Source organism: Trichosurus vulpecula, chromosome 9 (assembly GCF_011100635.1).
Source record: "Trichosurus vulpecula isolate mTriVul1 chromosome 9, mTriVul1.pri, whole genome shotgun sequence".
NCBI classification, from domain to species: domain Eukaryota; kingdom Metazoa; phylum Chordata; class Mammalia; order Diprotodontia; family Phalangeridae; genus Trichosurus; species Trichosurus vulpecula.
The window spans coordinates 75,993,835-76,019,715 of record NC_050581.1 but is presented as its reverse complement, the minus strand read 5'-3'; the positions used below and the strand labels follow the sequence as shown (position 1 = coordinate 76,019,715).

At 40.1% G+C, this 25,881-nt stretch overlaps 1 protein-coding gene across 16 annotated transcripts in view; it reads right to left on the bottom strand.

The window, feature by feature from the left end:
- The window catches only part of MAPK8IP3 (mitogen-activated protein kinase 8 interacting protein 3), a 93,052-nt gene extending 73,526 nt beyond the window's left edge, over window positions 1-19,526 (bottom strand). For all 16 annotated transcript variants that reach the window (XM_036737338.1, XM_036737341.1, XM_036737344.1 and 13 more), the window contains exon 1: window positions 19,055-19,526. In XM_036737338.1, the coding sequence (XP_036593233.1) occupies window positions 19,055-19,372 (318 nt within the window). In that variant the 5' untranslated portion in view covers window positions 19,373-19,526. The remainder of the gene's footprint in view (window positions 1-19,054) is intronic.
- Between the last annotated feature and the right edge of the window lie 6,355 nt (window positions 19,527-25,881).

Sequence of the window (25,881 nt, the reverse complement as noted above, 5' to 3'; positions counted from 1 at the left end):
GTGACTCTGCACAGCCCTGCCTCACTTAAATCCAATTCACTTGCTTGTCATGGCATCACCTCCTTGATGTCATGGTCCCCTTTGAGAATGAAGGACAAACAACAAGAACAATAAATCTGCAGGTTTAAACCAGTAAAAGGAGTACTCAGTAATAAAATCATATGTACATTTGAGTAGAAGTCAGAAGTAGAAAAAGATTAAGTTCAATAGACTTTTTTTCTGGTATAGATTCAGGTTTTGATTTCCATGAAAAATTATTCTCAAAATAAATGAAATAAACTAAACAATCTATATTGGCCTATCTCAATATTCCTTATCTGAGTGATACTACAGTATGATCTATATAGAAGGAAACAAAAGAAATATGGTCTTTGCCCTATAGAATTTATGTTCTTAAAATAGAAAGCCACGATGATGTAAATAGACACATAGAAAAGCAAGCTTTATGAGCCCACCCACAGAAGCACAGATGGAATCTCATTTCTTAGGGAAGCACAGTCAGGAAGAAAAAGAAAGCTGCTTGTTGCTAGAAATAGGATAAAAAGGGATTCTATACTTTCCATTCAGTAATGGAAGACATCATTAAGTAAGATTAAAGTCGAGCAAGGTAGTGTACCTCTGAAAGTAACAGATAATGTGAGAGAAGGCTTAGAATTTTCAGAGGTTTGTTTAGCTCAAGCACAATGGTCAGAAAACCAAAGTCATCTGCATCCTAAAAGTTAGTTTTGGTGTAATTAATGGCATCTCATCTTGTGACACTACTGCTAATATATGTCTTCAACTATTATTTAGTTATTAAAATGTCATGTTCATCCCCAGAAGGTTGGCCACTAGATGGTATATCTTTTTCTTTATATAAATGGATGGTCTAAAGAGAAGTGATTGATACTGGAAGTACCTGCCTCAATTAAATCACAGATGCTTCAGCAGAAATATGTAATTGTTTATAAAATGTTCTCAACCAGCCTTTCTCCTTGAGAAAGTAGAACATGTCTTGTTCATCTTTATATTCCCCTAATTCCATCAGAGGCCCATGCACGTATCACTTGACTCAAGAAACATATATTTGTTGATTTGAGGTTATAAAAGATTTAAGTTTGTTACTTCCTCTCTAATTTCTAACTAATAGGGCCCTAAGGACCTCTCTCAACTTAGTAGCAACGGCCAATAACACTTTTAAGCCTCTCTGGACTCAAGAATAAAAATGGACACCTTCCACTCATATAGTTTTTCTAAGAATCTTGTCTGATGACTATATAGGGGAAAAATATTAATAATAGGAGAAATGCAAATTAAAACAACTGAGATTTCATTTCATACCCAGGAAATTGGCAACGATGATAAAAGATAGAAATCAATGCTGTAGGAACTGTAGAATTATGTAAGAGAAATTGCCAAAATTCTTACATGTTGACCCAAAGATTCCACACCTAAGCATATACCCCAAAGAAGGTCAATGGTAGAAAGGTCTCATAAATACCCAAGTATTCACAGTAGCAATTTTTGTAATAGCAAAAAACTATAATCAAAGTAGGAGCCTATAAATGTGGATGATCTAAGCTTTAAAAGGGCTGTACAGGTTCTGTGAAAATGTTATCATTATTTGTATCACTTTTTAGTGCATATAGATTGGATCATTCATATGTGAACTCTAATCAATTAAGCAGGAAGGATTACATATGATAGGCAAGCTTCCTTAGTATAAAGGTAGTAAAATACTTGAATGAATGAGTACAAGAATTGATGTGACTACCTTAATAAAAAAAATTGTTTGCATTTTCAGAAAAAAAAAAGTCTTGTCTCTGCACTAATGATTTAGCGGCTTCTCTGTTTTAATTTTCTAAAGAAATTCCCTTTTCTGTATCCTTGATGATCGTGGCAAAACTACAGTGCACTAATTTCAAGAGACAAGTGGCAAGAGCTCTAGTTACCACATCCCAATGGTTTCATCCAAAAATAGTTAATCTTTAAAATGCTCAATGTAAGAATGGCAAAAGGGGAAATTGCATCTTGCATATGTATACTCAAAAAGTTGTGAAATTATTGTTGTCATCATGGAAGCAGTGAATAATGTCTTTCAAAGTTCAGATAAAGTTTATTTAAATTTGTAAGCCTTTGTATCATTTTTTAGCCATCCCTGTTCTCAGTTTAGACAAATAAGAAACTGAGGATGTGGCTAGAGTACAAACAGTCCCACATACTTCTTACTAACCTGTCCCTTGGATGGCAGATCAATCTCTGAATTCCTTCAATTGTACTTACTAAAGGTGGAAGGAAGAGAATAGGGCTATTTGCTTCTATTGTCCAAAGCTTAGCTAGGAAAAACTGAAGGATCTTCCCAGCTGAGGAACCTGCAGGCTGCTCAAGTTACCCATCTCTGACTAAGCCTTCTTAAGCACTGTAGTTGGGGGAGGGGACCTATAGCATTGGTTTAGAGATTCTAGGAGTCTGAGGAGGTAACAAAAAAAATCTTCCCTTCAAGTCTTTCTCCACAAGGAGTTGGTTGGCCATCTAAGAGATGGCGGGTCCCCACTAGAATTTCCCCAGGAACCACATTTACACATATGCAGCAATCTGGGAATGATTTTAAGAACAAAGAATTAAGTTTGTTTGCAGGTAACTTGCATAAGAAGTAACTGGGTAAAGCGGATTCAGGGCTGGGCTCTGATTCAGAAATCTGCACTCTGGTACCACCATCATTTCAGCACACACACACACACACACACACACCATATATCATTTTAAGCTTTATAAAATGCTTTACAAATATGGTCACAACCACCCCAGGGGTCTAGATGCTATTATTACCCTCTTTTTACAGATGAGGAAATAGAGAAGGAAAGAGGCTAAATGATACTTAACTGTGTGTCTGAGGCTGCATTTGAACTCAGATCTCCCTGACTCAAGCCTAGCTGCTTCATTAACTGGCTCTTCGACCCAGGGTAAGTCATTCGACCTTTTAGGGTCCCAGGCAACTCTCTTTAGGTTGTAAAAGAGTTGCAGATTTAGTGATAGGAGTTTTTAAGGTCTTGACTCCACCCCCCACCGCCCCAAAATCACCTATCTTGTGGAAGATTGCACAGTCTATTTATTGGAAAGTTTGACAATAACATGTTAATTCATGAGGCAGGTCTGAGGCACACTGAGCACTGGGCCTGGATTCAGGAAGACATAAATTCAAATCCAGCCTCATACGCTTATGTGTGGGACGAGTGAAGACCTCTCATAAAAGGGAACAAATCAGATAAATAGAAATAAGTAGGATAGTGAGTCCCATTTCTCTACTTAGATATTTTCCTTTCTGTAAAGCCATTTCTCCACTTAGATGTTTTCCCCTCCACAAGCTTAGCTAGTGACCGTAAGACCCCCGAGGTTAAGAACAGGACACAGGATGCTGGCATCCTGTGTATTTACCTAATGGCGAGAGGCCTGAAAGAAAGAAGGGTTGAGGTGAATAAGTCAGCAACCATAAAATCCTCTGAAAGTAAGGATAGGACACAGGATGCTCACCCCCTGTGTGTTGACACCAGGATAAGGGACCCTCAGCTCAGCAGAAAAATGAATGAAAAGCCGGAAAGCCAGGTGCAATGTAGACGTGCAAGACCAGTCAGGTATGAATGATGGGAGACAAGGTGTAAGGGTGCTGGGGATATCCGTCACAGATGTAAGGGTGATGGGAAAGGCTAGTTTGCCACAGATGTGAAGATGAGGTAACCAACAACTAATTCCTGCCTGTTACCGATAACTGAACTGTTTGTTCAATCGTCATTGTCATTGTTATTAAGACAGATTTACTACCTTGATGTTGATAGTAGAATGAAATAAGAATGGTGGGAAGTTCATGTTCATCACCTGCTCGTCAAAAATAACCATACTGTTTGTTCCTTGCCATTGTCCCTGGGTAGATTTATCGCGTCCAGATTGTACCCTCAAAGCTTACGTCTGCAAGCTGAGAGGAAGGAGGTTGGGAGGGGGAATTGCGGTTAGGGACCTATATAAACACCCCAATTTTCTGTGTCCAGTGCGCTCTGACACTGAGAGGACCCCAAGTCCTCTCGATGTCCGGGTTGCCCTTTCCTGCAGGATCGTAATAAATTTTCCTTTCTACTTTCACCTTGAGATGCCTCTGTTGTTAATTTTTGGATTCGTAAAATCCATCCCACACAGTTGGAGGTCCCACCGAGATTTAGTCCTCGCCTGGGAGGAAGCTGTCCCGCTGCGACCCCTGGGGGCAGGGTACCCACTCCGTTTTTCCGGAGGCCCTGGGGTTTCGCTGGGGGAGAGCTCTTCCTGGCAGGACAAAAGATCTCGAAGAGAGGAACTCGGAGAAAGTAGAGACGAAATAGAACGGAGCTCCTGATTGTGCTAGCGAAGATTGCAGAGACTGCAGAGACAGCTGAGGAAGCTGGGTTGCTGATTGGTCCGTAAGTGGTGTGCACACGGCCCAGGGCAATGGGGCCTTGGGTGACCGGGAGGGGACCAGAGAGGGAGAAACTAGACAGTTGGTGTCTGTAGAGTCCCTGTCCCCTGGAGTGGGGTGGACGAGAGAGGGAGCACCTAGACAGTTGGTGTCTGTAGGGTCCCTGTCCCCCCAGATAAGACTTTGGGAAGTCTTGAGAAAGGAACAGTGTAAGACAGCTAATATCCCTGAAGGTAGCTCTCTGGGAGTAGGCTTAGAGATGCTGGGATAGAAAAAGAGAAAAGAAAGGAATCTGGGGATGTCTGGCAATCCCCCCTGAGCTTTTGGATTCTTTCTGCGGATTTCTCTCTGTATCTGTCTGTGTTTCTGTGTGAAGAGAGTGTGTTATCTCTAAGAGTGCAGCCCTTTCTTTCCCCTTCCTCTCTGACGGTGGCAGCAGGCAGCATCAGAGAGCGGGAGGGGGAGAAAGAGAGAGAAAAGTATTTTTAGGTGGAAAAAGGGAAGTTGAAAAGGAAGTAATTAACAAAAGAAAGGTCCCTGGAAGGCTGGGGAGAAAAGGAAACAGGTTGAGAGACTGAACAGTCACTCATTAAAGAGAGTAAGAGAAGTGTCAGGAAGATATAATCTATTTGCATGGACAGTGTGAATAGAGGTTTTGAGAGTAAAAGTTTTGGAAACTTTTGGGAAGTTGTAGGAAAAGTGCTCTTTCTTTTTCCCTCCATTCCAAGTTCTGGCCAAATTTGGGGTGGAGAGAAATAAGAGAGAGTGGGAAACTTTTCCCTCAGATTTAAGGGAAATGTGTTACTCCTGATTGGATAAAGGAGGTTTTTAAGGAGTGAACACAGGAGTGAAATTCACCCAGGTGAAAGTTAGTTGTCCTGTCTCTGACCGAGCCAGGGTTGCGATAAAAGTTAGAGCAGCTAAAACCTTTTAGCAGATTCCCATCTTGGATCAGATAAGGGAAGAAAGTAATGGTAAGGAATTTGAGATTATCCTCCTCTGATTGGGAAAAGGGGGGAGGCAAGCAGAGGAACCTCTCCTCTCAAGCCCCCAAGTTCTTGCCGCCACACAAAGGGACGTGGTCACAACTCTCTCAAATTCATGGGGCATTTTAATTTGGCTAAAGCTAATATTTAAGGTATTGATGTATTAATATATGTATTTATATATATTAACATATTAATATATATAAATACCAGAAGTAATTGGATTAATAATTTCTATATGTGATAATCTGAAAACGTAATTGAAGTCATCTTATTTCTAAATTGTATTTTTATAGTTCTCTTAAGCTGTAAATTTGAGAAACCTTGTGAGGTCTAAATTTTGTCATGCATATGAATTGGTCTTTAAAAAGGGGTGTGATAAAAATGTGATAGTTTGAAACTGTTATATTTGGTTATGAGCAAGTAATATTACTTTTAAATCTCCATGTGTTGGTAATGAGATTAATGATTAGAATTGTATTAGGTTAAGAAGCTGGATAATTGTTGTAACCAAAGGAATTATAAACTTCCAAGTTTTGTCTTTATCTGAAAGGAAGTTCAGTTAAAATTGTTTTTGCTATAAGTCAAGTATTTATACAGGCCCTGTTCAAACAAGAATCTCCTCTTGCAATTTCAGTCCATTCAGGATACATTGTAAACTGTTAAGAAATGTGATTTTATAATCATTACAATGCTAAGAGTATTGGGCCTTAGAAATTAAAATGTTACCACTAGTGATTATGACTCCAGATTTGATTTGACCTATGTTGTTAGAAAAAAAAAAAAAACAATTCCTCTTATAATCTGGATGTTGTTATATTAAGAATTGAAATTGAGGTTTAACTGAAACAAAGATAAGGCTAATTTAATTGGGTATGTTCTTAACTTAAGAAACTAAGTGTCCTCCACATTGCAACATCTTTTTAACTAAGGAACTTTATAATATCTAGGAATTCTGTATAAATATTTGAGAATGAGGACATCTTCCACCAACTTAGTTATAATGAATTCTAATATTTAAGGGTTAATTTGCTTTAAGGAAAGAAAAAAGAGATGTTATCATTTTAAAACTTTCCAAATAATTTTCTTCAGAAAAGTTTAGTGAGTATTCCTTTTAACATCAGGATGAAAAGTATTTTTGTGATCTTAAGCAAGTTAGAGCTTATCAATGTGTATAAGATTTAATTCCTAAAAGTGTCCCTTTCCTCCAGAATGAGTAAGGAGGGACATAAATCCATCAGCCTGTGAGGTTGGTCATTAACCTCTTTGTTTGCTTAGGAAGCTGGAATGGGATTCCAGTATAGACAGTTATGTCAGTAAGAAGTACTATTTTACGAGCTATTTTGTCTTATGGTTGAAACATAAAGGAAAGGTGAATAATGGGTTTGAGAGATTTGGAAAAGATAAATAAAGGTTTGAGGGGAAATACAAAAGGCATATAAGAAGGTGTGGGGACAAATGGGAGTTATTCAAGCCCCTCCTGTCCCCTACATTGTTATGTTGAGAAAATAATGAGGAAATATTTTAGAAGACAGAAAGTTATGTAACTTGATTTGATAATTAATGCTCAATCAAATTTGGGATGGCCCTATCTGAAGGACAACAGCAGACATTCATTTGCTATTTAAGATTCTATGGGACTTCTATTTACTATTATTTTAAGCTCTGATTACAGGGACAGGTGCCATAAAGCCAATAGTAAAATGACATGCACTACAGGTTGAGAACTACTCCCGAGCCATGCTTTCAGCATCTAGTGCCTTCTGTTAAGATATATGACATTGTCCCTCTTTTCTTTCATAGCAAATTTATGTTGTCAAGAAGTTTTGTAAACAATGCTATATCTATTAGATAATAGATAGATACTGGAATATCTCTGAGTCACTACAATGGGATGCAAGAATGAATAGCTTACAATTTTGACCTATATTTCCCCAAATAAATATCATATAGAGATAACATCCTACAAAAAGGAGGAGATGATTAGACAAAGATGTAATGTAATAGATGTCTAACTAAATAGGAAAGCAAAATTTGAGAAAATTAACAGGATCAGAGTGATTTCTCTAAGAATTATATACAGATGTATATTATTGGTTTATGCTTTGGTAAATAGATCTTAAATTTGGATTTTTGCACAAAATTGTATAAGATAATGGTAAAAGCAAGATTATTTCTCCTTTATTAAGGTATTGGTCTGATAATTTAACAAGGTAGATGAGCTCATTTCTAAAGATTCTTATACCAGGTACAAGGTTTAGGTGGGGATAGAAAACAACAGATGATATATATATAAACTGAAATTCTCTGAAGTTTCAAAAATGGAAAACCAAATTTGAGTGATTGTACTAAGTTATATTAAGTAAGAATTATCTGGTAATAATCAAATGATTGGGAAAATTGGTACTCTTGTATAGTCATACAAAAGATAATATTCTTTGAAAATATTAATGGGAATAATTTAGAAGTTTGTAAAATAAAGATACAAATGTAAGGTTGAATCATTATCCCATAGATTAAGGCTGGGATTTAAAGTTACTCTGTATCTATGTGGAGTAAGGCCCGTAAATGTAAAAGCAATTGGATATTAAGACAAATGGTGTAATTAATTACTGGAATTAAATCAGAGACATTTCCAGTTTGGGAGAAAGAATTTCAATGTGTAAGTCTCTTCAAGAGAGATAAGTTGTAGAATATTTTTGCATTGATGAACAAGTTAAATGTGGTTGTTTGAATTTGAATTCATTCCATGGTCCAAAATGTAAAGATGAAGTTAATATTTGAACCAGTTCTTGAAGAATATCTCATTCTTTCAGGTCAGGCACAGTTAGAGGAGAATAGAAGAGTCTGGGAAACTGATGCAAATGTGTTAGAAAAATAACTTATGATCTTAATGGGAAGATTTTATGAACAAGGGAGAAAATGCATACAAGCTACTTAAGGCTCACTTTAAGGATGTTCCTCAAGAAACTGATTGTTGAAACTTGCCATTCAGAGACTTAATGGGACTGTTAACTGACTGTTTTTCTGAGTCTAACTCCAGGTATGAATATCAAGGAAGGCTGTCTGAGCCACTGGTCTATGATGCAGCAGCAGCCCTGTGAAGGACAGGCGTGAACTGCAGGTATGATTTCATGGTGAAGTTAAGAGGGCAACTGTTCAGTCTGTGCTGAGGTGGGACCCTCTTGACTTGATCCCTTAGCTGAAGCTTGGCAGACTTTGAGCCTGGCTCAATGAAGCTTGCAGTTTGACATAACTTCTACCTGGAGTTGACAGGAAACTAGACTACAAGTTCCTGATCTCTTGGTGGCAAATTTCTATAATCAGAAGGTTTTGTAAGTACAGTAATAGATTTATTGAAATAATTGATTAAGGAACATCTTAGGTTACTATAGGACTGGGACTAGTGTTCCTGTGTGTGGTCCCATACAAATTAAGGGTAGTTTATAAGGGCCTTGTATAAGGTCTAGTATAAGTTAGGTCTTTTAATTCTTGGTAATGGTATGGACACAATTGGGTCAAGTGCTTGTGAGAATATTATTTGGTTAACATCAAGCTTGTCTAAAGTTTTGTTACAATTAGTCAGGTTAAAGGAATGGTTTGTGGTTTATTTTGTAAATGCCATCAAGGAAATATGGCATGACTAAAAGGTTATAGAAATGATAACTCAAAGTTGTGTTGAGGTAACTTTTGTAGGTGAATGGAAGAAGCTGGTTCCTACAAGAAGACAAGAAGAAGAAGAAGATGCTGACAGGATGCTGTGCTGGAGACGGGTGGAACAAATACCAAGGGCCAGAGGACTTCGTTGATGATGCCAGACAGCTGTATAGGAAAAGACTTTTTGAATCTTAAAGGGACAATTGCATCATTATTTTCTTTTGGGTGTCTGTATCTGTATTGATAAAGGGGACTGCCCCTTTGATTTGTCAATGTGTCGATCAGTCCTTCCCATACTTACTTAACGGGGTAATGAGTGACCCCAGAAAGGATCATTCAAACTTATAGACCAGCTACTTGGGCTCAAGATGGGAGCTGGGGGTGTAGAACCCCAATTTATATCCTCCATAGGCTAATTAGACTCAAGGAGAAAATACATCAAGATTAGTGTGAGAGGTCTTCATTGAGCAAATAAAAGAGGAGGGTCTGTGTGGGACGAGTGAAGACCTCTCATAAAAGGGAACAAATCAGATAAATAGAAATAAGTAGGATAGTGAGTCCCATTTCTCTACTTAGATATTTTCCTTTCTGTAAAGCCATTTCTCCACTTAGATGTTTTCCCCTCCACAAGCTTAGCTAGTGACCGTAAGACCCCCGAGGTTAAGAACAGGACACAGGATGCTGGCATCCTGTGTATTTACCTAATGGCGAGAGGCCTGAAAGAAAGAAGGGTTGAGGTGAATAAGTCAGCAACCATAAAATCCTCTGAAAGTAAGGATAGGACACAGGATGCTCACCCCCTGTGTGTTGACACCAGGATAAGGGACCCTCAGCTCAGCAGAAAAATGAATGAAAAGCCGGAAAGCCAGGTGCAATGTAGACGTGCAAGACCAGTCAGGTATGAATGATGGGAGACAAGGTGTAAGGGTGCTGGGGATATCCGTCACAGATGTAAGGGTGATGGGAAAGGCTAGTTTGCCACAGATGTGAAGATGAGGTAACCAACAACTAATTCCTGCCTGTTACCGATAACTGAACTGTTTGTTCAATCGTCATTGTCATTGTTATTAAGACAGATTTACTACCTTGATGTTGATAGTAGAATGAAATAAGAATGGTGGGAAGTTCATGTTCATCACCTGCTCGTCAAAAATAACCATACTGTTTGTTCCTTGCCATTGTCCCTGGGTAGATTTATCGCGTCCAGATTGTACCCTCAAAGCTTACGTCTGCAAGCTGAGAGGAAGGAGGTTGGGAGGGGGAATTGCGGTTAGGGACCTATATAAACACCCCAATTTTCTGTGTCCAGTGCGCTCTGACACTGAGAGGACCCCAAGTCCTCTCGATGTCCGGGTTGCCCTTTCCTGCAGGATCGTAATAAATTTTCCTTTCTACTTTCACCTTGAGATGCCTCTGTTGTTAATTTTTGGATTCGTAAAATCCATCCCACACAGTTGGAGGTCCCACCGAGATTTAGTCCTCGCCTGGGAGGAAGCTGTCCCGCTGCGACCCCTGGGGGCAGGGTACCCACTCCGTTTTTTCCGGAGGCCCTGGGGTTTCGCTGGGGGAGAGCTCTTCCTGGCAGGACAAAAGATCTCGAAGAGAGGAACTCGGAGAAAGTAGAGACGAAATAGAACGGAGCTCCTGATTGTGCTAGCGAAGATTGCAGAGACTGCAGAGACAGCTGAGGAAGCTGGGTTGCTGATTGGTCCGTAAGTGGTGTGCACACGGCCCAGGGCAATGGGGCCTTGGGTGACCGGGAGGGGACCAGAGAGGGAGAAACTAGACAGTTGGTGTCTGTAGAGTCCCTGTCCCCTGGAGTGGGGTGGACGAGAGAGGGAGCACCTAGACAGTTGGTGTCTGTAGGGTCCCTGTCCCCCCAGATAAGACTTTGGGAAGTCTTGAGAAAGGAACAGTGTAAGACAGCTAATATCCCTGAAGGTAGCTCTCTGGGAGTAGGCTTAGAGATGCTGGGATAGAAAAAGAGAAAAGAAAGGAATCTGGGGATGTCTGGCAATCCCCCCTGAGCTTTTGGATTCTTTCTGCGGATTTCTCTCTGTATCTGTCTGTGTTTCTGTGTGAAGAGAGTGTGTTATCTCTAAGAGTGCAGCCCTTTCTTTCCCCTTCCTCTCTGACGGTGGCAGCAGGCAGCATCAGAGAGCGGGAGGGGGAGAAAGAGAGAGAAAAGTATTTTTAGGTGGAAAAAGGGAAGTTGAAAAGGAAGTAATTAACAAAAGAAAGGTCCCTGGAAGGCTGGGGAGAAAAGGAAACAGGTTGAGAGACTGAACAGTCACTCATTAAAGAGAGTAAGAGAAGTGTCAGGAAGATATAATCTATTTGCATGGACAGTGTGAATAGAGGTTTTGAGAGTAAAAGTTTTGGAAACTTTTGGGAAGTTGTAGGAAAAGTGCTCTTTCTTTTTCCCTCCATTCCAAGTTCTGGCCAAATTTGGGGTGGAGAGAAATAAGAGAGAGTGGGAAACTTTTCCCTCAGATTTAAGGGAAATGTGTTACTCCTGATTGGATAAAGGAGGTTTTTAAGGAGTGAACACAGGAGTGAAATTCACCCAGGTGAAAGTTAGTTGTCCTGTCTCTGACCGAGCCAGGGTTGCGATAAAAGTTAGAGCAGCTAAAACCTTTTAGCAGATTCCCATCTTGGATCAGATAAGGGAAGAAAGTAATGGTAAGGAATTTGAGATTATCCTCCTCTGATTGGGAAAAGGGGGGAGGCAAGCAGAGGAACCTCTCCTCTCAAGCCCCCAAGTTCTTGCCGCCACACAAAGGGACGTGGTCACAACTCTCTCAAATTCATGGGGCATTTTAATTTGGCTAAAGCTAATATTTAAGGTATTGATGTATTAATATATGTATTTATATATATTAACATATTAATATATATAAATACCAGAAGTAATTGGATTAATAATTTCTATATGTGATAATCTGAAAACGTAATTGAAGTCATCTTATTTCTAAATTGTATTTTTATAGTTCTCTTAAGCTGTAAATTTGAGAAACCTTTGTGAGGTCTAAATTTTGTCATGCATATGAATTGGTCTTTAAAAAGGGGTGTGATAAAAATGTGATAGTTTGAAACTGTTATATTTGGTTATGAGCAAGTAATATTACTTTTAAATCTCCATGTGTTGGTAATGAGATTAATGATTAGAATTGTATTAGGTTAAGAAGCTGGATAATTGTTGTAACCAAAGGAATTATAAACTTCCAAGTTTTGTCTTTATCTGAAAGGAAGTTCAGTTAAAATTGTTTTTGCTATAAGTCAAGTATTTATACAGGCCCTGTTCAAACAAGAATCTCCTCTTGCAATTTCAGTCCATTCAGGATACATTGTAAACTGTTAAGAAATGTGATTTTATAATCATTACAATGCTAAGAGTATTGGGCCTTAGAAATTAAAATGTTACCACTAGTGATTATGACTCCAGATTTGATTTGACCTATGTTGTTAGAAAAAAAAAAAAAACAATTCCTCTTATAATCTGGATGTTGTTATATTAAGAATTGAAATTGAGGTTTAACTGAAACAAAGATAAGGCTAATTTAATTGGGTATGTTCTTAACTTAAGAAACTAAGTGTCCTCCACATTGCAACATCTTTTTAACTAAGGAACTTTATAATATCTAGGAATTCTGTATAAATATTTGAGAATGAGGACATCTTCCACCAACTTAGTTATAATGAATTCTAATATTTAAGGGTTAATTTGCTTTAAGGAAAGAAAAAAGAGATGTTATCATTTTAAAACTTTCCAAATAATTTTCTTCAGAAAAGTTTAGTGAGTATTCCTTTTAACATCAGGATGAAAAGTATTTTTGTGATCTTAAGCAAGTTAGAGCTTATCAATGTGTATAAGATTTAATTCCTAAAAGTGTCCCTTTCCTCCAGAATGAGTAAGGAGGGACATAAATCCATCAGCCTGTGAGGTTGGTCATTAACCTCTTTGTTTTGCTTAGGAAGCTGGAATGGGATTCCAGTATAGACAGTTATGTCAGTAAGAAGTACTATTTTACGAGCTATTTTGTCTTATGGTTGAAACATAAAGGAAAGGTGAATAATGGGTTTGAGAGATTTGGAAAAGATAAATAAAGGTTTGAGGGGAAATACAAAAGGCATATAAGAAGGTGTGGGGACAAATGGGAGTTATTCAAGCCCCTCCTGTCCCCTACATTGTTATGTTGAGAAAATAATGAGGAAATATTTTAGAAGACAGAAAGTTATGTAACTTGATTTGATAATTAATGCTCAATCAAATTTGGGATGGCCCTATCTGAAGGACAACAGCAGACATTCATTTGCTATTTAAGATTCTATGGGACTTCTATTTACTATTATTTTAAGCTCTGATTACAGGGACAGGTGCCATAAAGCCAATAGTAAAATGACATGCACTACAGGTTGAGAACTACTCCCGAGCCATGCTTTCAGCATCTAGTGCCTTCTGTTAAGATATATGACATTGTCCCTCTTTTCTTTCATAGCAAATTTATGTTGTCAAGAAGTTTTGTAAACAATGCTATATCTATTAGATAATAGATAGATACTGGAATATCTCTGAGTCACTACAATGGGATGCAAGAATGAATAGCTTACAATTTTGACCTATATTTCCCCAAATAAATATCATATAGAGATAACATCCTACAAAAAGGAGGAGATGATTAGACAAAGATGTAATGTAATAGATGTCTAACTAAATAGGAAAGCAAAATTTGAGAAAATTAACAGGATCAGAGTGATTTCTCTAAGAATTATATACAGATGTATATTATTGGTTTATGCTTTGGTAAATAGATCTTAAATTTGGATTTTTGCACAAAATTGTATAAGATAATGGTAAAAGCAAGATTATTTCTCCTTTATTAAGGTATTGGTCTGATAATTTAACAAGGTAGATGAGCTCATTTCTAAAGATTCTTATACCAGGTACAAGGTTTAGGTGGGGATAGAAAACAACAGATGATATATATATAAACTGAAATTCTCTGAAGTTTCAAAAATGGAAAACCAAATTTGAGTGATTGTACTAAGTTATATTAAGTAAGAATTATCTGGTAATAATCAAATGATTGGGAAAATTGGTACTCTTGTATAGTCATACAAAAGATAATATTCTTTGAAAATATTAATGGGAATAATTTAGAAGTTTGTAAAATAAAGATACAAATGTAAGGTTGAATCATTATCCCATAGATTAAGGCTGGGATTTAAAGTTACTCTGTATCTATGTGGAGTAAGGCCCGTAAATGTAAAAGCAATTGGATATTAAGACAAATGGTGTAATTAATTACTGGAATTAAATCAGAGACATTTCCAGTTTGGGAGAAAGAATTTCAATGTGTAAGTCTCTTCAAGAGAGATAAGTTGTAGAATATTTTTGCATTGATGAACAAGTTAAATGTGGTTGTTTGAATTTGAATTCATTCCATGGTCCAAAATGTAAAGATGAAGTTAATATTTGAACCAGTTCTTGAAGAATATCTCATTCTTTCAGGTCAGGCACAGTTAGAGGAGAATAGAAGAGTCTGGGAAACTGATGCAAATGTGTTAGAAAAATAACTTATGATCTTAATGGGAAGATTTTATGAACAAGGGAGAAAATGCATACAAGCTACTTAAGGCTCACTTTAAGGATGTTCCTCAAGAAACTGATTGTTGAAACTTGCCATTCAGAGACTTAATGGGACTGTTAACTGACTGTTTTTCTGAGTCTAACTCCAGGTATGAATATCAAGGAAGGCTGTCTGAGCCACTGGTCTATGATGCAGCAGCAGCCCTGTGAAGGACAGGCGTGAACTGCAGGTATGATTTCATGGTGAAGTTAAGAGGGCAACTGTTCAGTCTGTGCTGAGGTGGGACCCTCTTGACTTGATCCCTTAGCTGAAGCTTGGCAGACTTTGAGCCTGGCTCAATGAAGCTTGCAGTTTGACATAACTTCTACCTGGAGTTGACAGGAAACTAGACTACAAGTTCCTGATCTCTTGGTGGCAAATTTCTATAATCAGAAGGTTTTGTAAGTACAGTAATAGATTTATTGAAATAATTGATTAAGGAACATCTTAGGTTACTATAGGACTGGGACTAGTGTTCCTGTGTGTGGTCCCATACAAATTAAGGGTAGTTTATAAGGGCCTTGTATAAGGTCTAGTATAAGTTAGGTCTTTTAATTCTTGGTAATGGTATGGACACAATTGGGTCAAGTGCTTGTGAGAATATTATTTGGTTAACATCAAGCTTGTCTAAAGTTTTGTTACAATTAGTCAGGTTAAAGGAATGGTTTGTGGTTTATTTTGTAAATGCCATCAAGGAAATATGGCATGACTAAAAGGTTATAGAAATGATAACTCAAAGTTGTGTTGAGGTAACTTTTGTAGGTGAATGGAAGAAGCTGGTTCCTACAAGAAGACAAGAAGAAGAAGAAGATGCTGACAGGATGCTGTGCTGGAGACGGGTGGAACAAATACCAAGGGCCAGAGGACTTCGTTGATGATGCCAGACAGCTGTATAGGAAAAGACTTTTTGAATCTTAAAGGGACAATTGCATCATTATTTTCTTTTGGGTGTCTGTATCTGTATTGATAAAGGGGACTGCCCCTTTGATTTGTCAATGTGTCGATCAGTCCTTCCCATACTTACTTAACGGGGTAATGAGTGACCCCCAGAAAGGATCATTCAAACTTATAGACCAGCTACTTGGGCTCAAGATGGGAGCTGGGGGTGTAGAACCCCAATTTATATCCTCCATAGGCTAATTAGACTCAAGGAGAAAATACATCAAGATTAGTGTGAGAGGTCTTCATTGAGCAAATAAAAGAGGAGGGTCTGTGTGGGACGAGTGAAGACCTCTCATAAAAGGGAACAAATCAGATAAATAGAAATAAGTAGGATAGTGAGTCCCATTTCTCTACTTAGATATTTTCCTTTCTGTAAAGCCATTTCTCCACTTAGATGTTTTCCCCTCCACAAGCTTAGCTAGTGACCGTAAGACCCCCGAGGTTAAGAACAGGACACAGGATGCTGGCATCCTGTGTATTTACCTAATGGCGAGAGGCCTGAAAGAAAGAAGGGTTGAGGTGAATAAGTCAGCAACCATAAAATCCTCTGAAAGTAAGGATAGGACACAGGATGCTCACCCCCTGTGTGTTGACACCAGGATAAGGGACCCTCAGCTCAGCAGAAAAATGAATGAAAAGCCGGAAAGCCAGGTGCAATGTAGACGTGCAAGACCAGTCAGGTATGAATGATGGGAGACAAGGTGTAAGGGTGCTGGGGATATCCGTCACAGATGTAAGGGTGATGGGAAAGGCTAGTTTGCCACAGATGTGAAGATGAGGTAACCAACAACTAATTCCTGCCTGTTACCGATAACTGAACTGTTTGTTCAATCGTCATTGTCATTGTTATTAAGACAGATTTACTACCTTGATGTTGATAGTAGAATGAAATAAGAATGGTGGGAAGTTCATGTTCATCACCTGCTCGTCAAAAATAACCATACTGTTTGTTCCTTGCCATTGTCCCTGGGTAGATTTATCGCGTCCAGATTGTACCCTCAAAGCTTACGTCTGCAAGCTGAGAGGAAGGAGGTTGGGAGGGGGAATTGCGGTTAGGGACCTATATAAACACCCCAATTTTCTGTGTCCAGTGCGCTCTGACACTGAGAGGACCCCAAGTCCTCTCGATGTCCGGGTTGCCCTTTCCTGCAGGATCGTAATAAATTTTCCTTTCTACTTTCACCTTGAGATGCCTCTGTTGTTAATTTTTGGATTCGTAAAATCCATCCCACACACTTACTAACTGTGTGACCCTGGGCAAGTGACTTAACCTCTACCTGCCTTGGGTTCTCAATTATAAAATGAGGATATCAGCACCGACTTCATAGGGTTATTGTGAGGATCAAATGAGATAATATTTATAAAGTGCTGAGCATAGTATGCTATATGCTACAGCATAGTAAATTGCTTATTCTCCTCTTAATTCTTATCCTTAAAGTTAGAAAATCTCTAAAATTATATCTTAAATGAAAAATTTCTTCTCTAATATGGAGTGGTAGTGAAATACTGAGGGTACCAGGTTTACTGGAGAACAGTGGTTTATAGCTACCTATAAATCATGGAGGAAACAGAAACTAACGTAAGATTTTGGTACAACAGTGAGTTCCTCTAACACAGGACCAGAAGTTTGCTGTTGTGTTCAAAGACAACTCTTCTTTTGACTAGAGGTGGTGCGATATAAGAGAAGCAGCCTGTATTTGGAGTCAGAAAACTAAGGTTCTGGTTCTGGCTTAGCCGCTAACTAGTGATAACCTTGGGTGGGTTACATAAACTTTTTAGGTCTTCCATTCCCCCTTTGTAAAATGAAGGAAATGGACCAGATGATCTAAGGTCCCTTTCAGCTTTAACATTTTATGATGTATGTATAATCTTTAGTATCTCTACCTGAAAAGAATGAGTTGGATGCTTTATCAGCTATTGTCATTAGGTCTGAGTATCAGCATCATTTTTAGAGAACCGTGGATGTCATCATCAACTAAGGAATACCTGCTTAACTGAAGGAAGAAAAAACCTATCATTATCAATACAATAAACATTAAGTTCATCCAGAGGGTTGTTTTGTGGTTTTAGTTTATCAAAACATTCCTTGAATCTCAGTAAGAATACATCCTAGCTGTGGCTTAAGAAATTCACAAGTTCTTTCTCTTATTTCTGCTTTAAATCAACATCATCATGTGGACAAATAAGAACATGGAGAACAAAATTTATTATAAGGGAGTTTAGAAGCTTCCTATTTATCAGCCAAAGAGTTTTATAAAGAACCCTACTTTTGTCTATAACATCTATGAATATAAGCATGTACATATACATGTATACATACTATATATATTCAGGGCAAGAGTAGTGGCATTCTACATAATACATCGCTTTCTTCCTGATGCCTGAATGTCTGTTTAAATTGGTTCACATACAGTTTTCCAAGTTATAGAGGAAAAATATTTCCGTATCAAAAAAATCCTATTTCTGCCTCCTCTGAACCCACGTTGGAATTTTCCAGGTTTTTCTATAAATGCCGACAACCTGACCAATGTAGTGACTTAAAGGGCAAAAGAGTTACCTACCAACAAGGCATGAACTCAGCAGTAACCTTAAACACACAGAAACCAAGAGCAGTTTTACCTAATGAATGCGACAGAAGCATCTGAGGTTTTGGCTCTCATTACGTCTTAAGAGCAATTATCAAATGATTCTTCTGCACAAAACCATAAAAATCTTGGACAGGAGGACACAAGGGAAAAAAAGCCTTTCCCAATGACGGCTTCATGCTGCAAAGTGGATCTGTTTAGGGGGAAGGCTGACTGCAGCGGTGAGAGGCTAGTCAAGAAAAGGAAGCTGGGCTTTTGGCAACAGCCTGAACAAACAACCGATCTCAAGTCAGGATCTGATTTAGGCAGAGAAAAGACGCAAGGCTTTTAAGGATGGGGGTTCTCTTTAGGTATCTTGGCCCAACAAGCAGCTGCCACTAAGATGTGTGTGACCTTGGGCATCCCTCGTGGGGCTGGGCTAAGTGCTGGGGACATTCCGGGTGTCCTCAGGCTTCTCACAGAGTCTTTCGGCCAGGGACACCCAAAGATGAGATGCCTCCACCTTTCCCTCTGTGGGTGTGGCCGTAGGGAAAAAGGGGAGGCTGCAGAAGCTCCCTGAGGTTGAGTTTTGGGGTTCGGGGGTGAAGAGGCGGGGGTGAGCCGAGTTCCTGGAAATGAAATAGGATGGAGGGAGGGAGGGATGGAGGGATGGAGGGAGGGGGAGGCCTGCAGTGGGGCCAGGCGGGGAGGAGGCCCGCAGGGACCCAGGCCGGCCCAGGGGTCAGAGGCAGGGTTTCCGGGGCGGGGCGGGGAGGAGGCGCATCCCGCCCGCCCCCTCCGCGCCCCGCTCCGGCAGGGCCTGGCTGCCCGCTCGGCCCCCGGCTCGCTGCCTACCTCCTCGGCCTGCTTGCGCAGCGCCTTCTCCCGCTCGTACTGGGTGAGCAGCTGCTCGTTGTCCTCGCGCAGCAGCTCGAGCTCCACCTCGTGCTCCTGGTTCTCGCTGAGCACCGAGTCCAGGTTCTCGAGCACGTTCACCACGAGCGGCATCAGCTCTTTCACCACCTCCTCGTCATAGCAGCTGATGAGCCGCTCGAACTCGCGGTAGATGGAGCCCGCCAGGCCTGACACTCGCTCCGACATCACCGAACCCGAGCAGTAGTCGTCCTGGTACACCACCACCCCGCCGCCCTCGTCCATCTGGATCTCCATCATCGTGGCTACCGCTGCCGCCGCCAGCGCGGCCTGATGCCTTCCCGGCCGGGCCTGGCTGAACTGCTTTTCGGCGGTCTGCTCCCAGCTCCCCCGCTTCCCCAAGGCCGCCGCAGCCGCTCTGCTCTGCCTGTCACCGCCGCGGCTCTGCCAGTCATTCACCCGCCGGAAGTCCCGCCCCACCTCCCGGAAGCCCCTGCTGCTCCTCTGGAGAAAGGGGAAACGAACGTCTCCCAGGCAACCGCCTGCGGGTGTGCCTACATGTCCTCGCTAGGGGGAGCCCAAGTCGTGAGGGAAAGGGGAGCGTGCGCACTGCTGCTTCTAGGAGCAGCTTTCCCTCGGATCCGAGCCGGAGGTCTTTTCGGAGCACTTCCGGCGTTAGCGGAGTGCGACTGTCTCTGTCATATTAGACACCTTATCCCCATTCACTTAGTCTGGATCAGACTCCCCTGGGCACAGAATCGATGAGACACCGAGAGACGGGGCGCGCTAAAGGGCAGGGAGGGGAGAAGACAAAGGAAGAGACAGAGGGAAGGGGGTGGGGGGGCGCCCTCCTGGGGAGAGAGAGACAGAAGGGGGCGCGATACTTGGGTTTATAATTCAACAATTTAAGGTGCAGAGCAGTGTATGTGTGTATACAAAATGTAGATAGCCTAGGAGGGGGATGATGCAGAATAGGAAAGGCGGGTTGAAGCCAAAGTAGTGAAGGGCTCTTTTATGCTAATGCATTTGATCCTAGAGGTAATAAGGAGCTCCTAGAGTTTACTGGGGAGGTATGGAATTGTGCTACGTGGGAGACAACTGCCAAGGCCCGCCCAGCATGAAGTGCCCACATACATCAGAGAAGGTGCTGTGCTCCATGAGCAAAGCATAAGGAAGTAGCTCAAAAGAAAGGCAAGATGCTCAAATTTGGAGAATCCACCCCAAATGTTCACGTGGGATTATTTGTTCCGACCTGTGGTAGAACATTCCGAGCTATGGGTCTGATCAGCCACAGCTGGACACACTCTAACTTGACTCTACTAGCATGGTGATGTCATTCAACCAAGGGCCATGGTCAGACCTATGTTTTAGGAATGCTGTTTGGAAGCTTGGTTTAAAAAAAAAAAGTGGAGGGAAGAAACTAGACAAGGGAGGGTCCAATTCTGAGGCTATTGCAGTAGTCCAGATAAGAGGTAATGAATGCCTGAACTAGGATAGTCATGTGAGTCAAGAGATGACATCAAAAGATATTTTGGATGTAGAATTAGTAAGAGTTGCCAACTGATGGATCAGTGGGCCTGAAAGAGAAGAAAGAGCTGAGGATAGCTCCAAAGTTTCAAACCAGGATGACTGGATGGATGGATGGATGTGTCCATCCAGGAAAGCTAGGAAGAAATCTAGGTTTTTCTAGAACGTAAATTCTGTTTTGGGTAAGTTGAGTTTGAAATACCTACAAGACATCTAGTTAAAATGTGTCTGATAGGCAGTTAGCAATGCAAGATTGGAGTTCCGGAGACTAGGGTTGGAGGTGTAGATGTAGGAGTCATCTGCATTGAGGTCATAATTAAACCCAGGGAAGCTGATGAGGTCACCAAGAGAAAATGAGAGACTGGAAGGAGGTACCTTTCAAATCTATAATTAGTGTGAGACTACGTAACCAAACAAGGATGGGAGATCACAGAAAGTACAAAATAAAAGTTTTCAAAAGAATTACCAACTAACCACTTAAGGAAAAATGTTCCAAGTTACCAATAAAAGAAATGCAAATAAAAAGGCTGAGGTTTCACCTCACACTCAAGTTTGCAAAGACAACTATCAGCATTGTAAATGCAGTGGGAAGGTAGGCACAATAATGTACAGATAGTAGAGCTGTTAATTGTACAATTCTTGAAAACTCTTGGTTGTGGTTGTGGTTTGTCCTTCATTCTCAAAGAGGACCATGACATCAGGAAAATGATACCATGACTTGCAAGTGAATTGGATTTAAGTGAGGGAGGGCTGTGCAGTCACCAACCTCACTTTGTCCTTTGGAGCCATCTGGGTCCAGTAGCCTGATAAAAATCAGGAGGACAACTGGAGATGACCCCTGAAAACTCAGTAATTATTCAAGAAAAGTTACTCTAGTTACTAAACTATTCATGTCCTTTGATTCATACACAGATCATAATACTGGACATTATAACCTAAAGGAGTAAGTGGCAAAAATAAAAGCCCCATATATGAGAATATTCATAGTATACTTTTTGTAGTAGCAAAAAACCTGGAAACTAGTAGGGGCCTAACAACTGGAGAATGGTTGAACAATGTGTCACAGGAATATAATACTGAATCATAGGCAATCATGACTGTGAGGAATTTAGAGAAATTTGTGAAGACTTGCAGGGACAGATCCTGAGTAGAGAAAGTAAAACCAGGAAAATATACACAATGACCATCCAGCAACCATGAAGATAACATGAAAACAATTTGGTAACAACTCAAGTGACTAATATGGAGTCCAGATTGATTACATACGATGAAAAGTCTGTTCTTCAAGAGAGGTGGATTATTGTCACCTGCCTGAGGTCAATATTGCTATTCCCTGATAGGGCCTGTGGGGAGCAAGTGACACCCTATTCTGCCAGGATGCTACCACTAGTACTCTGCCCAGGCTTATCTGGAAAAAAGGAAATTCCCTTTTATCCAGCTTCTTCCAACAGTTATCTGCCTGAGCCTGGTTACTTCTTCCTACCCACCCCTATCCCCCCTTTCTAGCTACACATGCTGCATAACATCTTGAAGTCTCGATCCTAAAGTGAACTCCTAGGGTGATGTTGCTAAACTATCTGAACTCATTCCTCAGTGATTAACAAAACTCCCAGTTACCCAGGCTTGCAACCTAGGTGTCAACATCAAATCCTTTTTCTTACGCCCCACATGCAAAGACATGTCAAGTCATCCTGATTAAATGTCTTCAATATCTCTTATATACCCCCTTCTCTCTTCTGGCACTGCCACAACCCCAGTGCGGGCCCTCATCACCTCATTTGTGGAGATGATAGCAATAACCTCCAGCTTGGTCTTCCTGCCTCAGAATCTCTCTTCTCCAGTCCATCCTCCATTCAGCTGTCAACTTGATCTTCCTAAAGCTTAGGTCTGCCCACATCACCCCCTGTTCAATAAACTCCAGTGACTCCCATCAACTCTAGGATCAAACATAAAATTCTGGCAAAGACCCCTTCACAAAATGGCCTCTTCCTACCTTTCCAATATTACTATGCCTCATTTCTTTCCCCCACCCCCAAACTTTGTGATCCAGTGATGCTGGCCTCCACACCATCCTCAAACAAGACACTCATCCTGACTCCAGACTTTTTCTCTGGCTGTCTCCATGCCTGGAATGTTCTCCCTCCTCTTTATCATCTGCCCTCCTTACCTTTCTTCAAGTCCCAGTTAAAATCCCATCTTCTACAGGAAGACTTTCCTGATCTCCTTTAATATTATTAGCATCTTCTGTTTCTCTCCAATTGGCTACATGTATGTGTGTGTGTATGTATACACATGCACATACACACATGTATCTTGCTCATGCAGTTGTTCGCATGTTGTCTCTCCCCCTTAGACTATGAGTTCTTTGGGAGCCAGGACTGGCTTTTTTTTTCTTTTGCCTTTTTTCCATATCTTGTCCTTAGCCCAGTGCTGGGCCATAGTAAGCCCTTTAGCACTGCCCAGACCACAACAACTATCTCACTCAAACTCTAGTGTCCATTTCCATTGCCTTTAGCAAAAACTGTATTCTTGTTTGGTTTTTAAAGCCCTGCATGACCAGCTCCAGTCTATCCACATTACTGCCCTTCCTGCATTGCAGAATCCAACCAAACTGGCCTTGTTTCTCACATATGGTACTCCAACTTCCGTCTTGAATTACCTGTCCCTAACACCTGAAGTGTACTTCCCTTCTCGCCTCTGCCTCAGAACCCCTCTCTTATTCAAGAAGCGACTCAAAACACCACCTAGCAGAAACCTTTCCCGACCCTCTCATTAGTGCCCTCTTGCCCTGACAACTCTGTATTTATTATTTTTATGTTTCATTTTTTTTTCAGCACTGAGCAAAATGCCTGGCACACAGTAAGCCATTATTCATGGACACTAGGGATGAATGAGATTATTTAATTCCAAGATGCCACTTTACACTTTTTAAGAAAACTTTTTTATACTTTAGCTCACTGGCCCCTACCCCTTCAAAAGGAATGGAAATTAGGTTCCTTTTAAGTATTGTTTCTTTTCTTTACTTGTACTCAGTGATTAGCATCATGCCTGACTCACAGGAGGCACTTAAGGTATTTCATTCATGTAGAAAATGAATGAAAAATTGGACCAAGGATGAAACTTTTGGCAACACATTTTGAAAAACATACATACTTGCTGATGAATAAATATGGACAAATATTTCCTAAATTTTTCTTTGCTGCATGGAGGACTAGAGTAAGAGGTAAAAGGATGGAGTACAGAATTAATTTTAGTATTGCCACTTTTGGTGTGTTCGAGATGGGGTGGGGTGGAAGACAATGGTGTCAAACTCAGAAAGCGGGCAGGGAGAGGCCCACTAATCAGGACCTGGCTTACTTTTAAAATGTCATGTTATCTATGTTTTGATGTATTTTCATTTATTTTGTTAATTCTTTCCCATCTACATTTTATTCTGGTTGGGATTCACTGGGAGTGTTGTGGATCTGATTATCTGACACCTCCGATATAAGAAGTAAACTTTACTAAGATGCCACCTTACACTATTTTTAAAAATACCTTACTTTAGCTCATTGCCTGCTCCACCCCCCCCACCCCCCCAACTTTTATAAGAGAACTGGAAATTCAGCTTTTTTTTTTTTTTGCAGGGGGGAAGGCAGGGCAATTGGGGTTAAGTGACTTGCCCAAGGTCACACAACTAGTAAATGTGTCAAGTGTCTAAGGCCAGATTTGAACTCAGGTACTCCTGACTCCAGGGCCGGTGCTCTACTCACTGAGCCACCTAGCTGCCCCATTTCAGCTCCTTTTGAGTAGGGATTGTTTCTTTCTTTGCACTCGTATCCCTAGTACCTAGGTGCATACTTGTTACACAGTATGTAAATAAATACCTGTTGACTGATAATAGCACCCAAGGAGGATGCAAAGGAATGAAGTATAGCCATTTTAAACTTTTATCATCAATCCCCAAATGTGGATATGCATTACTAAATTGTTTATCATATAAGTTTAAACACTTAACAACATTAGCAAGATCACAGCATATACATACAACTCACTGGAGCTCATCAATGGTAGAAATGGTAACATTTCCATGAGATTTTGAGGAGGAATAATTAGTGGACAATTCTCAAAAGCCAGCTTTACTGCAAGAAACTCAATGGTGAAATACAATTTAACAATTCAGAAAACTAAATTTAGAAAGTTAATTCCTGAGGAGAAACTAAATGCTCAATTTGACATAAGTGCCAAGGAGGGTGGGGACCAATATTAAATACCCACCTTTAATGCCATATGCCTTTTCTCAACACACAAAATACACTTCAGCTCCAATAAATGCCTTCTCCTTTTCTTGCAGAATTAAATTTTATATAGTACCATTCTGATGTTATACATACATACTTCATTAAGAGTCTACTGGAAAGAATGATACTTGGGCTCAATAAGAAGCATGAGGTAAATATAAGAAGTACATGATTAAATAGGAAGAGGTGTGCTTCATTTAAATTTTGCCTAATTCAGCATAACAAAAATAATAGGACTGGATACAAGTCACACCCTATGAATCACTGTATACTTGAACAAAGCACAATAATTAGACCAAGTAATTATCCTTTGATTTTCGTTATACAATACCTAATTATGCAGTATTTAATGTCTCAGTGAATTCCTCTGAACCTAGATAGTGCTAATTTTGTGTAGCAGAGGGCTGAACTTGAGTCACTCGAGACATATGTTCAAAACCCACTTCTGGCACTTAATGGACTGTGTGACTGTGGGCAAGTCTCTTAACTTCTCTATGCCTGTTCCTCACCTGTAAAAGGGGATCAAACCAGTAGCTCTTATCCTCTCAGGGAGGTTCAAAGGATCAACACTCTGCAAACCTTAAAGAGTATTATAAATGCCAGTTATTATTAAAGAAGGATTTATACAAATTGTATGTGTGCAAAAGATAACTATTTAATCAGTGCAGTGATACTAGGCAGATACAAAAAAAATTAATCTATGAAATGAGATACCTTTCAGGTAACCCATTATAGCTAAATTTTTTTCATGCAAAGAAGAAGGGTACCCCCTTTCTCTAAGTTCTCCAAAGTAAGCACACAGGCAAATTCAATGGTTGTGCAAATTAAATAGTTTCTGTTACCAAGAGGTTAGACAGCATAATAAACAGATTACACTCTTAAAGTAAGGATAAATACGGGAAATCATTTGTTACTAACTAAAAATACAGTTGAAATAACACTGGCATGCTCATCCTACTCAAAAGTGAAGGTGTTTAATAAATGTACAGTTTGTGGAAAAAA